The sequence below is a fragment of the Elephantulus edwardii genome, unplaced genomic scaffold, assembly GCF_000299155.1.
Source record: "Elephantulus edwardii isolate Elephantulus edwardi_28Jun2011 unplaced genomic scaffold, EleEdw1.0 scaffold00221, whole genome shotgun sequence".
In the NCBI taxonomy this organism is placed as follows: domain Eukaryota; kingdom Metazoa; phylum Chordata; class Mammalia; order Macroscelidea; family Macroscelididae; genus Elephantulus; species Elephantulus edwardii.
The window spans coordinates 2,277,880-2,293,547 of NW_006399971.1; the positions used below are offsets into that span (position 1 = coordinate 2,277,880).

Below are 15,668 nucleotides of genomic sequence, written 5' to 3' on the forward strand. Positions count from 1 at the left end.
GGAGGGGATGGGAGATGATGCGGCGTAATCTTGGCTGTCACCTTAAACACCACGTACAGGTCCTCCAGCTCTTCAAGAGAGAAACCAATGTCTCCAGGTATAGCTCGAACCTAGAAGGAAGCAGAAACAGGATGTTCTGATGGATTCTTAAGTTCCTGTTATGTTAAACAAACAAGACTTTTTTTAAAGACATACAACCTATGGGTGACATCCTGTCAGATGAACATTCAATAAGGATGACCCAGTGCCCAGGGACAATCAGGAACAAGTGTATGGTCTCCAAGGATATCCCTGTCACTGATTCAGTCAGGCCACATTCCTCGAGTGGGGTGGACAGAGGGGAGCCTTGGTGTGGCCTAAGGCACACAGGTGGCTGGTCAGCCTTTCCCACCCTGGATACCCAGCAAATGGACATGAAATGAGATGTCATTTGGCTCCTGGTGTGTACGGCCCAGAAAGACCCTGGTATAGGATCTAGGGAAATGACCCAGAACTCTCCAGATATTTTTCTCTTAAGTTAGTCAGTTTCCTGTGATTGTGGCCAAAGTGTTTTCACATGAACAGGTCACAGCAGCACAGGCTGGCAGGTGGTGGGCTGAGGACAACTCCAGAGAGAACCTGACCCCTTCCAGAGATGCAGGGAAGCATATCAAGAGGCAGAGGGTGGTGACCTCAGAAGAAGGGACAAAGGGCAGGCTAGGGACCAGAGGGGTTTTCCCATGGACTAACCTATGGGCAGAAATAACCCACTACCCCAAATTCATGATACCCCTGGTATGTAGTCATGCAGCAGCACATCCTCAAATGTGGGCCCAGGACACCAAGGACAAGATCCCACATGGAGCTCTACTGCCCACTCTACCCACAGAAGGTCTAGGGACACAGAATGGCCCTCTGTCAGGGGCTGCCAGCCCACCTCGACCTCTGCCTGCAGTTCCCTTGTCAATACTACCCTAATCGCCTGCAACCCCAGGACTATGTCCATACCACGCTCCGCTTGGCCGTGTCCTCCAAGGACTGGATCACTTTCAGCCTCTGTTTAAATCGCATCTGTTCAAGGTCATCAGCTCGCAGGCTGCTGAATTTCTGGTGGCCAGAGGGGACTCAGTGAGACAATGCATGCATGGCCACAGTGCCTGTTTTCTCGTAATCCCAACAAGTGCCAACTGGCCCCCTTAGTGCTGACCTCGTAAGACACCTTCAGGAGCTCAAAGATGTCCACCTCGGCAGGGGGGTCGTCACCACTGGTCAGCAGAGCATGGAGGTGTGGGATAGGGGGAGAAACACTCTGCTTATTGACTACATTATCCAGGTATCTGCAGTGTTAAAGGACAAAAGACAGTTATCAGTCTCTATAACCCACAGGCACAGGGGCCTTGTCTGCATGTAGACTCCCACTGATGATCGGCCACTGGGGGATGGAGGTGAGTGGGAGAAAGTGGACAGGGGAGATGGACAGGTATGCTTTGACCATGCAGGATCCATCTCCTACTCAGCAGGACAGATGCACCATCCTAAGATATGAGCATCAAACCTGAAGGTCTCTTCTGGCAGGAAATATTTAAAAGCCATAGGGTCGCTATGAGTCACAGGCGACTCGACGGCACATAACAACAACACAACAAAATATTTAAGACCCTACCACAGAGGATAAAGCCTTGTGCCTTTTAGAGGAGATGACATGCTCTCATCCTCAGGCAGAGGCTAAACCTAGGATTACAGGCACAGGGCCCTGGGCAGAGCTGAGAGGCCTGCTGCTGCAGGAAACAAAGCAAGTCACAAATGCCTTCTGGTCCACAGCAGACCTGCTGAGACACTGTTTACTACAGTCAGGGAGAACCAGGGACCACAGGAGTAAGTCCCAGGAACAGAGGCAGTGGGGGAGGGCCTTGCTGTGGGCACTGTCTGCGAGTCACAACCTCCAGTAACCAGTTACTGCACCAAAGGCCCAGCTTCATCCCCAGCTGCCTAAGCCCTGAGGAAGGCCTAACCTGTCTATTACAGCCAGGTTCTGGTCACTGGTCATATGCTATGGAATCTGCAGGGATACAGCAAGATCAGAGGCCAGGGCAGGGAGACAGCATCCCTGCAGAACCACAAGGTCCCCGTTGGCAGATGCCTGAGCTAGCTCTGTTCTGTGGTGGGAGAGAGAGAGGGACAGGGCAGGTGGGACCATGCAGTCACAAAGCATGGGGATGAGCGAGACTTGGAGGCCAGAGTGGAAACTCGGCTCCTTTTTATAGGTGCAGCAGCAGTGTGTAGGCAAGGGAAGGGCAAGGTCAGATCGGGTTAGAAAGGGACCTGAGAGATGCTGGCAGGGGAAACCAGTGGAGGAGGACAGGGTCCAGGTGAGGATGTGGCAGCCTGCACTGAACAGTGGGGGTGAGGAGAAGCTGTGAGTTATGGGATGTGGGACTCAGGGAGGAGGAGGCCTTGAGATCTCATCTGTAGTGAGGCTGGCGGTGTCCGCATGCTCACTGTAGAAGCCGACGGAGCTGTTCCCTCCCTGTGTGGGGGTGGCATCGCTGCCAAGCCAGAGCAGCATTCTCTGGACAAGGGCTCCTTGTCTCTTCTGGCTGCAAGCAGATGTCTTAGACATCTCCTGATCCTGCAGGAGTGACCTTGTTTAGGTCTTAGCTCCCAGCCATGCCCTCAGAATGTGTCACAGATGACGCTGTGCTCCCGCACACTGCCCTGTGGTTCCCCAGCATTAAAAGTTGGTCTGGGGGGTCTGGGGTGGAAGTTCCCTTCTTCCCTGGGAGTGACCTGGCACATGACGGACAGAGCCATGGTGAGGAAGTGGCCTCGACCACCCACAAGACAACACGCAGAAGCTCCCTGGCTGGAGAGAAATGGAGTGGGTGGCGGTCACCTGCCCAGGACTGTCATGGCCTCGCCCTCATCACTGCAGTCCAGCAGCTGTTCCATGTTGGCATCCAGGATGGCCAAGGCCACTTGCAGGACCACCTTGATGCCCTCGTAGAAGAAGCAGTCTACAATGACCACGGCGCTCTCAAAGGGCATGACGCTGAGAAAGAGGGTCAGGAACCAAGAGAGGGAGATGCTGGAGATCACCCCCAGGTCCTGCATCTTCTCCGAGAGCTGCGGCAGGAAGTCTCTTGTGAGCTCCTCGAAGATACCTTGGTCTACCAGGGCACCTGCACAGAGGGAGAAGTCAGTGGGCTCCCACTCTCCAGGTCTCAGGCAGGCTCACATGGAACACTAGCATTTGAGGGACAGCACACCAAATGTCCCTGCCCTGGCCTGTTCCTTGTATGGTCAGTGACTGAAGGGGAAAACAAATAAATCCTTTAAGTATTCTTTCCACAACTTCCACGTCATTGTGTGCAAAGAAGTACTTCTAGTACACTTATTTTTTGTTTTGGGGTGATTTCCCCTAAATAATTAGAAGTAAACAATGGCCTAAGTGGTTTGTTTGTCCTGTCCTAACTCTTATGAAATAAGATGAGATGCTAAAGGACCATGAGAAAATCCAGGAAAAAAAAAAGGCAGGGTTAATTGTGCCCCTAAAAAGTATGCTGAAATCCTAACGTCTGTACCAGTGAATGTGACCTTGTTCTAAGTTAGGCTGACATGAAGTCATACTGCAGTAAGAAGGGTGGGTCCTAATGCCATCTGAGTGGTGTTTTGTAAAAGGGAAGAAGAAACAGAGTCATGTGGGGGAAAGGCAACCACATGGGGAACAACTCCTAGGTAAGGACACCAAGAAATGCGAAGGGCCACCAGAAGTCCAAAGACACACAGAGAGACGTTCTTCTAAAGCTGACAGTGACAGAGTTTAAACCTGCTGCCATCTGCATTCTAGCCTCCAGAGCTGTGAGACAATACATTTCTTTAAAGCCACTCACTCTGTAGTATTTTATTATTGCAGCCAAAAGACACTAAGACAGCAGGGAAGGAACAACAAAGACATAATTCTAGACATGACTGTGTAAATATGCAAGCCAATTTCTCTTCTATAACCCAGATAACACAGGCTATGAGTTCAATGGCTGAAGCTAGATACAAGGAGGTTTATTACATTTATATATGAATATGTTTAAACTTTTTAGCATTTTCCCAGGCTCCTTAATGTTTAGAAAGAAAGAAACATATAAATACAACATAATTATGTTTCTTTTATATAATGAAGTATGGTGGACAGTGTTTGGTGGGGCTACCTGGTTACAACAAGCTTGGAAGCAGGAGTGGCATCCACTTCCCTAATAGCTTCCCTCCAGAAACCCTATGGACCTGGAGAGAGGATCAAAGTCATGCAAGTGTTGAGGACTTTCATTCATAGGGTTGCTCTGAGTCACCTATGATGGCACTTAACAAAAACCAAAACCAAAACCACAAACAAGCTTCTAAAAAAAGTTAGGCAGATGGGAATTTAAGCCCAAAACATATCTGAAAAACATTAGCTATGCACTGTCTTCTATCACTGTCATTCACTTGCAGGAATCCACACAAAGTCTGGGCTGTGGCCTCAGGCGAATGGGGACATCTCTGGCCCTCTGCTTTCAGCATGTGACTGTCTCAGTTCCTGATCCGTAGATGAGAACTGTGACTGTGCTTGTCCTGCAGGATGGCAGGAGAGCTTTGGCGCGCTCATGCACACAACACGGGGCCTTGCCTGGGGAGGCCACCAGCCCACAGAAAGCCACTGGGCAGCTGGAGCTGCAACCTGTACCCCATGGCTGGAGTGTGCAGTGTGGCAGCACATCCCATTGTCCCCCTGGTTGGCTCTCAGAACACTCACCCACCACCCTGGTGTTGTAGTAGTCAGGCAGCATCCGCTCACAGAGGGCCACCAGCAGCCAGAAAGCCTCCTCCTCACTGCCATAGAGAAGGAGCACTGATGTCACGATGTTCATGGCCTGTGGGCATAGACACAGGGAGACGAGGGTGTTAGGAACTGTACCGTGTTCCACAAAGGATATATGGAAATCCCAAACCCTGTACCTGTAAACACAACACTGTTTGGAAACACTGTTGGGGGTTTTCTTTATGTGAATGAAACACTGTTTGGGGTTTTCTTTATGTGAATGAGGGCACACAGGAATAGAAAACCCCACTGCTGCTGAGTGAATTCTGACTCACTGAGATCCTACAAAAAGACTGGAACTGCCCCATAGAGTTTCTGAGGCTGCAGGTCTTTACGGAAGCAGTGTATTGACGTTTTCTCCCAAGGAGAAGTTATTGGGTTTAAACCATCAACCTTTCAGTCAGCAGCTCATGTTTAACTAATGTACCACCAAGACTAAGAAAGCCCATTGCTGTTTAAGTCCTAAATCCTTCTAATTCCTTCTGAGTGGTGTTTTATAAAAGGAGAAGAGATAGATACAGGGAGGCACGCAAAGGCAGGGGTGCTAAGTGAAGATGGAGGCAGACGCATCTATAAGCCCAGGAACCCCAAGAACTGCAGACAAAGAAGGACCTAGCTCTAGAATTGATGTCCTGAATTTGGACACTCAATTTTCCGAATTTTGAAGGAAAACACCGTTTCTTAAAGGTACCTCTTTGTGGTAACCAAGACAGTGAGGTTCATACTATGGGTCGGTTTCAACACAGCAGCATACAACAAATTGTTGGGTTTTACCCTCTGAATTATGATTTTTATTTAAATGTGTTACCTCTACTAGACATGCTCTTTCAGGGCAGGGTCTGTGTTTGATATAGAATAGATATTCTGCTAAGGCTTTTTGTAAAAGAAATAAATAAATTTGCAGCCCATTATACTTAATAAAACATTTGCCATTTCAACATTGTTGGGTTTTTGTTTGTTTTTTTCACATCAGACGGATAATGTGGTAACAAGGTTTAAGGGAGGCACATACCATACAAAAGCATGAACACCCAATCATGCTTTCCAGTTCATGAACTGGAAAAGGATCACTGTTTTATATGTACAATTCAGTGACATTAATTCCATTCATCATGTTGGTCAACCATCAACACTGTTACAAAGTTTTCCACTTAACACAGTGTCCTCTAAACAATGACTTACCCGCTCTGCTCCTGCTTGTTCCTAGGAACCACTGATAAACTCTGGTTTCTATGCGTTGGCCTATTGTAGTTATTTCATGTCAGTGAGATCATATATACACTGCCACTTTGGAATGGTCTTATTTAAACCCGTAAGTTTTCAAGGTTCATTCATGTTGTAGCACGTGCTATTGGATTCTGATTGGGAGCCAGGATGCAAGGCTGAGTTGTGGGGACTTAATCCTGGGAGCCCTGACAGGATATGCTGTTTTTGGGGCCTGCCACACCCCTCACCTGGCAGTAGCCGATGGTGGGGTTCCGGAAGGCATAGGCGGTCAGCACTCGGCGGAGCGCAGCGATCCCAAGCTCGTTCTGGAAGGCGGGGTGCTCTGGCATTGAGCGGTGCAGGTCTCGCTCGATCTCCTCTGTGGCCAGGGTGTATTTTCCAGTGGACTTCTCTACCAGCTCAGCATAGTAGCCAGGGTGAGTGACCATCTCGTTCCAGGCCCCTGTGGAGACACAAGAACAGTTGTTTCTCTCCTTTGTTGATAGTCTAGGAGCAAAAGCAGGACAGGGTAGAAGTGTCAGGAAACCACAGCAAGGAGAGCCTTTGGAATTAGATACAAGGAAGGTATAGGCAAAGCTTTCCTCAAGTACCCAGAAAGATGCATCTAACAGAGAGTTCAAATGGCTTATTAGCCTTCCCTTTGAAGTCCTGGAATAGTCCAGACTACAGATGTTGCCAGCATCTGACACAAAGAAGTAGGCAGGGGAGGCTTGCGAGGCTCACTACAGGTGCAAGGAAGTCCAAGAGGCTCACCAGGGGTGCAAGGGAGCCCGTGAGGCCCACTCTGGGTGCAAGGGTCCCTGTGAGGCTCCATGTGGGCAGAAGGGAGCCTGCAAGGTCCACCATGGGTGGACGGGAAGATCAGGCTTCCGCAACGCCCACCTTTGGCATCTGTTCCCCAGGACCTCTCTTGCTGAAGCCTGGTATAAGCTGTCCCATTGTCTGGGGCTTTGATTTCCTTCCTGAAATGAAGGTGTCCCAAGAGGTGGCCCAAGTATCAAATGGACTAACAGAGGAGGAACATGCAGTTTCTTTTCTTTCTGCACAGCTGGACCCTGCTCACCAGAGAAGAGGAGCCACAGTTCCCCCCGCAGGCTCTCGGGGATGCCCTTCAGGACGAGCTCCCGGGTCTTGGCCGTGCGGTACATACACATACCGCGCCCATACTCAAAGAAGTGGATGTTCCATGACTCCTCTTTCATCTTCTCCTTCGCCTGTGGGAAAGGAGACAGGGTCTGTGGGGAGGTGCTATTGCCTCACTAGATGGGTGCAGACTACAAAGCCCCCTCACTTTACCTAGCAGGGCTGGAAGCCCCCTTTGTAAATAATTCACAAGGCTACATACCCTGCTAAGTCATCAGGAGCTCAGAAGCTGAAGCCTTCCCTTTCAGAGCCCTAAAGCTACAGGGTGAAGACCACCCACCTCCAACCCAGAGAGCTGGGCTGCTGGCCTCATCTGACCTAACAGAAGTCCATTTTACAATCCTGACAGGGGACCATCCACAGTCAGCCTTGAGGAGGAGTGGCTGAGGCCAGGCCAGCTATCGAGGTACAGGGCTAACGCTGGCCCTGTCTCACTTTGACCCAGCACCACTCCTCTCTGTGCCCCCACCCAAAGCACCAACTTCAGCACTTACCCCTTTAGCCCCCAGAACCTCCGTGGGTGAGTTTCTCTGGAAGAGTTTGAGCAGGCCCTGGGATGCAGTTGGCACTTCTTGCATAGAGAAACTCGGGCAGCCACTGAGGGTGGAGGAAGGGCTGGCAGGCTGCTCCAACACCTCCTGAGGAGTCGAGGGAGACTAGAAAATAACAGAAGGAAGGGAGCACTGAACAACTGAGCTTCCCAGCGCAGGGTGTATCAAACCACAGAGGCAGACCTCGTCACCGGGAAGAAAGGGTGTTTGCAGGGTGAGTGATACACAGAGTCTGGAGTGCACAGTGGTGTCACTGTGGTAGCCTGGCCCCATCTTCTCTCTGGTCACCTACAGACCTACACTCATCCTCCCTATAACCCAGCCCAAACACAACGGTTTCCCACAAAACAGGCTCTGATGCTCTGCTCTCCAGAGTTGTCTTGCACGGAGGCCAGGCAGAAGAGAGAAGAGCTTGCGCTACTGAAGCTTCTCCAGATCTCTCCGTGAGTCTATGTGTCCCCTCCACCTGGAGGCCAGCAGTACAAAGAATCTGACTAATCTTCTCACTCCCTGAGAATGGTCCCTGGGATCACTTCCTCATTCTCCCTTTGGCAGCCACCTTTGTTACCTGGCTTATGCCCACTGCCCTAACTTCCCGTAGGGCCCAGGAACCAGCAGTGCTCATCCTGTGGCACTAGGGGTGGTCTTTCCCAGACTCAGCCTGTCCATTTAAGTCCTGCAGGCTCACAATTTGTTGAGCCTTGTCTGTTGGTGCTGTCGAGAGAAAGCATGCAGACGGAGAGTGGGGCTCTTGAGTCCTGTGGCCCCCGTGAGCTAAGGTATAAAGCCTTCTGGGAAGGGAGAACACAGCACGGATCCCAAGCAAGGTGAGTGCTGGTGGAACCATAGGTTCAAGCTCACCTGAGTGGTCAGGCACTTTCCTGGCACTAGGTCTCTTTTCTTTGGTCACCAAAACATTTTAATAATTTGCTTCCTGCAATGGTAATATTCTGGCTTGCATCGTTACTCTTTCCCCTGTCCCCTCAATCCATCTTGAGTGCCTGCCTCTCTTTCTCTGAACTTCCACCTTTCCCGGCATGCATGACTGACACAGTGACTGTAGCAGCGGGCTCCAGGGTAGCAGAGATTTTGAGGATGGCACAGGATAAAGCAAGATTCAGATCTGGTGTTCATGGGGTGACTATGAGTTAAGGTTGACTTGATGGTTTCTTTAATGAAAATTTACAGAAAAGTTAGATTTTCATTCACTCACTGTTGCACGTTTTGCCCCCTCACCTTCCCTTCCCCCGTCCCCCAGCACCAGGCCTCTTGAAGGCAGAGGCAGCCCAGAAACCTTGCTTATGATCCCTTTTACCCAACTGTGTTTTAATCACTCCTGAAATCCCTTATCAAGCCCAATTCCCTCTAAGAAAACTTTGTAAAGAAATTAATTACAGTGATATGTATATAAGAAGCACTGCCCATCTCAACCATTTCTCATGTATGCAATTCAGTGATGTTAATTATGTATACCATGCTGTACTAGAATCACTATTATCTATTAGTAATTTTTCCTCAAGTCTTTTTTTATTTAAATGAGTCTTAAAATCCCAACAAATTTTTGGTCAGATTGTTTCCATTTAAAGGTTTTGAGGGAAGAAAAAGGCAAAGCCGAACTGAACTAGCAAGTCCAAATCACTGGTGGCCCACATGAACCTCAACCTCCACACTCGAGACCAGAAGAACTAGGTAGTTCTTGGCTCCCACTGTCGACCACTCTAGAGGGGAGCATAGTGAAAGGTCCTGGAAAGAATGAGTGGGGGCAAAAACTCAAAAAATTAAGACTGGATAGGCTTACTGGTCCAAGAGAGGGCTGATAAAACCCCCTAGACTACATACTATGTAACTCTAACATACCTTTGAACCTGGAATAAATTTCACCCCCATAGTTCACTTTCAGCCAAACAGCAGACAGGCCTATAAGGTGAATAATACCATGAGGGAGGCACTCACCCCTTAGAATAACCAGCCACGTATGAAAAGAAGGGCAGCATTTGCCCAGGGACAAAGCGCAGAAGGCAGGAAAGGAGAGCACAGAAAAACTGATGAAAATGAGACTTATAGGGAGGAAGTGAGCACAGTGTGGGTTACATTATGGGTACTGTGACTCATATCATAAAACAAAAGTTTATGAATGGTTGAGGGGAAACTTTAAAAACTTTTACTCAAATTATACCCATGTTTATTGCTGAGATGGAAGCAACCCAAGTGCCTATCAACAAATGAATGGACAGAGAAACTGGTATATTCACACAATGGAATAATATGCAGCACTGAAAAACAATGAACTTATAAAACATTACATATAATGGGGAACCTTGGAGTACATCATGCTGAGTATCTCAGTCACAAAAGGACAAGTACTGCTTAGCATCACTATTATAAAGCAGGTCTGACATGAGGGGGTTGGGAGGAGAATATGATAAGTGTGGACAGGTAATGAACACTGCATTGGAACAGATGAAGAAAAAGTACTGTCTAAAAGGAATATATGATTAGGTATTATATGTGTGACAATAGCCCAGAATGAGATTCTTTGCATAGAGGACTTGTGGTGGAGGTAGGTGGGTAGGTAATTGTGCATCAAGGAACAAATAATAAAAAAAAGTGAACTGGGGGAAGAAGACGGGCGGGCGAGGGAGTAAAATGTGCAACAATGAACAAATGAAAATCTAACTTCTTTGTAAACATTCGTTAAAATAATAATTAAAATAAAACTTCACTAAGAAAAAACCTTTTACTCAAATCACAAAAGGAAAAGACTAGTTTTAAATGGGTAACTTGAAACATACATAGTCCACAGAACAGACTTACCTTAATGTCTCCAACCCACATGGACTTCACCTACTCCCTTCATGCCCAGTCCTAATTAATAATTTACTGGGCACCTACGTGAAAGGCTCCCAAGGGTTAGACCAAGTCGGTTCTCGGTGGTATAGATCACCCCTGAGCTGTAACCTGCTGGACCTTAGTGGAAACACAGGCCCTGGAATGCAATACTGCTGAGTGTTTCAGAAAAGCTAGGTATATAGATTTTTATATGAGCTTCTTCAATGGTTACGTGTTTTGCAAATTCAGAATGAACAATAACATACCCGTGACATTAAGCAGTCCCATCAGGAAGCAAGGAAACTACTGGAGGAGACCACAAGCTTTGTGTTCAAAGGATCCAGGACCCAATTTGAGTAAGCATCTTCCTGGTATAGATGGGACAACTTAGTATTCTTAAGGACAATTTTAACATACTAAAACATAATCATAAACCACATCTGGTGGTTGCTGGTATTAGGTGCTATCAAGTTGAGTATGATTCATAGTGACCTTATGAAGAAAAGATCTGAACCCTGTTCTATCTGGTGCCATCCTCACACCTTCTGACACACAAGAGCCCATTGCAGCAGTCACTGTGTCAGTCCACCTGATTGAGGGTCCTTCCCTCCTTCACTGACCCTCCACCCTTCCCAGCATCATGTTCTTCTCCAAGGAATAGCCCTTCATAGCAACACATCTAAAGTATGTGAGGCAAAGCCTCATCATTCTTGCCTCCAAAGAGTACTCCGGTTTCACCCTCTCTAAGACATATCTGTTTGTTCTCTTGGCCATCCATGGGATGTTCAGAGCTCTTCTCCAGCACCATAGCTCTCATCAAATTTTCTTCTGTCGTCCTTATTCACTGTCAAGCTCTCAGATGTATAGCAAATGATCAGAAAGACTGTGGCCTGAATCAGACTCACCTTAAGCCTCAAACTGACATCATTACTCTTCAATAAACCACATCTGGAGACTCATTATTTTGATACAAGGTGCATAAAGGACAGAATAAAGCACTGCCTCTCCTGCATAAACCCAAAGGCCACGCCACTCTAGTGCTTCTAATCCACCAGCAACTTGAAGGGAGAAAGATGGGCAATCACTTCCTGTGTAATTCATAGCCTCTGAAAACCCACTAGAGGGTCACCTATGAGTCAGCTCTGATTCGATGGCAGTGAAGGAGTGTATGGATCGTACCTCAAGATAACCCAATAGCTGAGAAGGGGAAAGTTATCTTTATACAAATATACCAGCTCACACACAGGAAGGAGACTAAACAATTAGAGTGCTGCCATCTTGCAATCTCAATGAAAGACGACGTAGGCAGTGAGCATCAACAACTGACAGGCCACGTAAGGTGATGGCTAGTGTTGCATACACAGCACTTCCATCTGGCCTAAGGAGGAGTCTGACTGAAAAAGTCTCAACTGAGCCTAATGTGATCAAGCCGCAGGATCTCCTTATTCAACTACCAGCTTAAAAGGAACACGGGACAAAGACAGGCATTAAATACCTACAGAATGTGCAACCAGCAAAAACCAGAGTGTCAGAAACTCTTCCACACAAATGACCTGATTCCTTCAATAAAATACTGAAAAGAAAAAGAAAGAGACAGAAAAAGAGTAGAAATCTATAAACGAAAAAGAATTTAAGAGAAAGACCAGGAAGAAAAGCCTCTCTACATAAAAATCTGGCAAAAGAAAATTCTGTGGATCACAAAGCTATAACTCTACACTGCACAGAGTTGCTATACGGTGTGTGAGGGAGAGTAACTGACAGTAACAGCAGCTAATGACATCTGAGGGATATATCAACAAATAATGAATGCATGGCCTACACACACACACACACACACACACACACACACACACACACACACCAATTCAAATAATCTAAGGGTAAAAAATACATCTAAAGTTGGGGAAATGTAAATACAAGTATTTGACGATACTTAGTGATTAGAAGCTCTGCTGGTGCAGTGAGTTCAATGTTGTACTCCTAACTAAGTAGCTGGAATCTCACAGCCCCACTGCAGGACAAAGAGGATGCAGCATGCGCTTGTTAATATTTACAGTCTTGGATACTCAAGGGGGCAATTCTAATATGTACCATATGGTTACCCTAAGTCAGAATAAACTCAACAGGAGTATATTTTTTCCAGGAATTACTGTTAATTTTGGTACAATTATGGCACTGCAGTTAAGACTTTAAAGGAGGAGGGTTCCGGCTTCCAGGGTCAACTGCTACTTTTGCTTTAAGACCAGAAGAACTAGATGGTGCCCAGCAACCATCATAGAATATTATGATCAAAGATTATATAGAAGAATCTTGATCAAATGGGAGAAAGTACAAAACAGAAAGTTAAATTCTCTTTAACTGGATTTTCTGGAGCCATGGAAGACAGATGAACTCCCTTCAAATTACTGCCCTATGATATAAATAATCCAATAGAAAAATGGGCACAGGATATGAACAGGCACTTCACCGAAGACGACATTCAGATGGCTAACAAGCACATGAAGAAATGCTCAAAATCCCTAGCCCTAAGAGAGATGCAAATTAAAACAACTATGAGATATCATTTCACCCCAGTCAAAATAGCAAAATTTAACAGAACAGCAAGCAACAAATGCTGGCGAGGTTGTGGAGAAACTGGAACCCTGATTCACTGTTGGTGGGAGTGTAAAATGGTGCAACCCCTGTGGAAAGCAGTATGGCGCTTTTTCAAAAAGTTGCAAATAGAGATACCATTTGACCCAGCAATTCCACTACTGGGAATATGCCCTGAAGAGACCATAGCTGACATCCAAGCAGATATATGCACACCCATGTTTATTGCAGCTTTGTTCACAATAGCAAGGAGTTGGAAACAACCTAAGTGCCCATCAACAAACGAATGGCTAGAGAAGCTGTGGTATATTCGCACAATGGAATACTATGCTGCATTAAAAAACAAGGAACTCATGCAATATTATTCAAAATGGTTGACTCTGGAGAACATTATGCTGAGTGAAATATCCCAGTCACAAAAGGACAAATATTACATGATGCCACTGTTGTAGAATGGGACTGTCCTTGGGGTTGGGGAGACACTGAGTAAGATGGGTTCAATAATGTATACTGCACTGAAGCAGAGGAGGGAGAGAACCGTCTAAAAGAGAGATGTAACTGGGTATTTCTGTCATCACAGGAGACTAGAGCGAGGGCTGCATGGTGGAGGGGACCTGGGGGAGGGTTTGTAAAACAATGAAAGAATCTTTTCTTTTCTTTTCCAAAAAAAAAAAGAAAGATAGAGTTCACAAGCTGCTCAGCTTCTTAGATCAGCCAACAAGTTTGCAGACAATTTGGTTTTGTGGGGTGCCTGAATCATCCAGGGCGCTTGAACCTTATCCTGTTTCTGTTTCTAATTAACATCAAAGTCATAGCTTCCATCCAGCAAAGAGCCCTTAAATTACACCATGATTCTCAAGAATACTTGGGTACTTCTATACCAACCAAACTCATTGTCCTCTAGTCACTTCAGACTGGTAGTTACTCTTTATTGGGTCTAGGAGATTGTCAATCTTTACATGAGGAAACTGTCCTGTCTTTCTCCTACAGAGCACTTGGTAGATTCAAACTGTCAACTTTTAATTTAGCAACTCTGCATGCAAATAGTTGAAAATACCTTCTGAATAAAGTCCATCTTTTTTCAAAAAACAAAAACAAACAAAAAAAACAAAACAACAAATTACTGCCCTATGATAATATTTTTTTTTTTAAAGATTGATTTATTTATTTTTAATTTAGTGTACCATCGAATTGGATCTGACTGGCACAGGAGGAGCTTGCCCCTCCTCCAGCGGAGCATCTGGTGGATTCAAACTGCACACATTCAGGATTGTAGTATAGCTTCTTGCCATTAGGCAACAGAGCTCCCCTTGCCCTATGATAATCTTTAAAAAAGAAATTAAAATTATCCCTTTACGTCTTCTTAAAAATGAAACAACAGATTAACTACTAAAAATGTCTGCCTTGAGTATTCTGCTCTTTTAAAATCTATATGGGATCAAAATGACAATGGCAACTTGGAAGAGTAGACAGGAACCTTAGAGGGCAGTGTGTTTATGTCAATGGAGGTATAGCAAACCAGAGAAAAAGGGTAAGAATGACTAGACAACTTGAATGCAAATTAGTGTCACTGACGTGGACACACAGAAGCTGTTAGAACTAGTGAATGCTTAGCTATGCATATTTTCAACAAAATAAAGAAATAATGAAGAAAAAAATTGACCCTTATCTGTTAGAATTGACAGGTGAAACAACAGGTAGATAAAACCAGGCTGGACAGGGCACATCAACCCAGCAGGGTGCTGGTTAACAGCCTCCCACCCATCAGAGGCCCTTGGGATCTGGGAAGTCTTGTAGTTCCAGACACCACTTAGGACCCACAAAAAACCAGAATATTGATCAGGGCCTCAACAGTATGGCTGTTGTTCATAGTGCAGCAGTTAATAAAGGATGGAGATGAAGGTTGTCTAGGTTTCTCATGGAAATTCAGCCATGAAATGGTAAGTCTGAGAAGATGTGTGAATGAGGCTTAGGAGAAGACAGGATCCCAAGCAGGAGGAAGAGTAGGAAGTGTAGGTTCTCCAGCTGGGAACAAGTGGGGCTCCCCTGACTCTCCTCCCTGACCTATCTGCTGTCCCCAAGGTCCCACTCTCACCTTGGGGTCTTCATCCACAATGCTGGCTTTCCTTTCTCCACTGATACTATCCTGCTGCTTGGAGGGCGTTTTCTGGAGGAAGTCTGAAATCCTTTGAACCAGGAAATCTCGGTCTTTCAAGTTGGCAAACAGGAAGGTCATTTTACTCTTTGTGCTAATGGACAGAGGGCTGGGCAAGACACTGGAACTGTCAGCTTTTTCAACAATGGTCACCTGAGAAGAAAAAATATTTCCTTGGTAATCTGCATTTTGGGAATATAAGATTGTTTATCTTTTTGCTTTTTAGCATGTGGGAAAGATTTATCTTCCACTTTTTTTTTCTATAATTATATTTTATTAATTTTCATAAACATTTACAGAGATTTTGGGCTTCCACTCATTCATTGTTGCACTATTCTCTCTA

General features: G+C 46.1%; 1 protein-coding gene across 2 annotated transcripts in view; it reads right to left on the bottom strand.

The window, feature by feature from the left end:
• The window catches only part of TBC1D9B (TBC1 domain family, member 9B (with GRAM domain)), a 40,442-nt gene that overhangs the window by 10,259 nt on the left and 14,515 nt on the right, over positions 1–15,668 (bottom strand). For both annotated transcript variants that reach the window (XM_006898118.1, XM_006898117.1), the window contains exons 6-14: positions 15,266–15,478; positions 7,693–7,854; positions 7,119–7,269; positions 6,283–6,497; positions 4,763–4,880; positions 2,873–3,158; positions 1,187–1,316; positions 988–1,086; positions 42–110 (exon numbers count right to left, since the gene is read on the bottom strand). In XM_006898118.1, the coding sequence (XP_006898180.1) occupies positions 42–110; positions 988–1,086; positions 1,187–1,316; positions 2,873–3,158; positions 4,763–4,880; positions 6,283–6,497; positions 7,119–7,269; positions 7,693–7,854; positions 15,266–15,478 (1,443 nt within the window). The remainder of the gene's footprint in view (positions 1–41; positions 111–987; positions 1,087–1,186; positions 1,317–2,872; positions 3,159–4,762; positions 4,881–6,282; positions 6,498–7,118; positions 7,270–7,692; positions 7,855–15,265; positions 15,479–15,668) is intronic.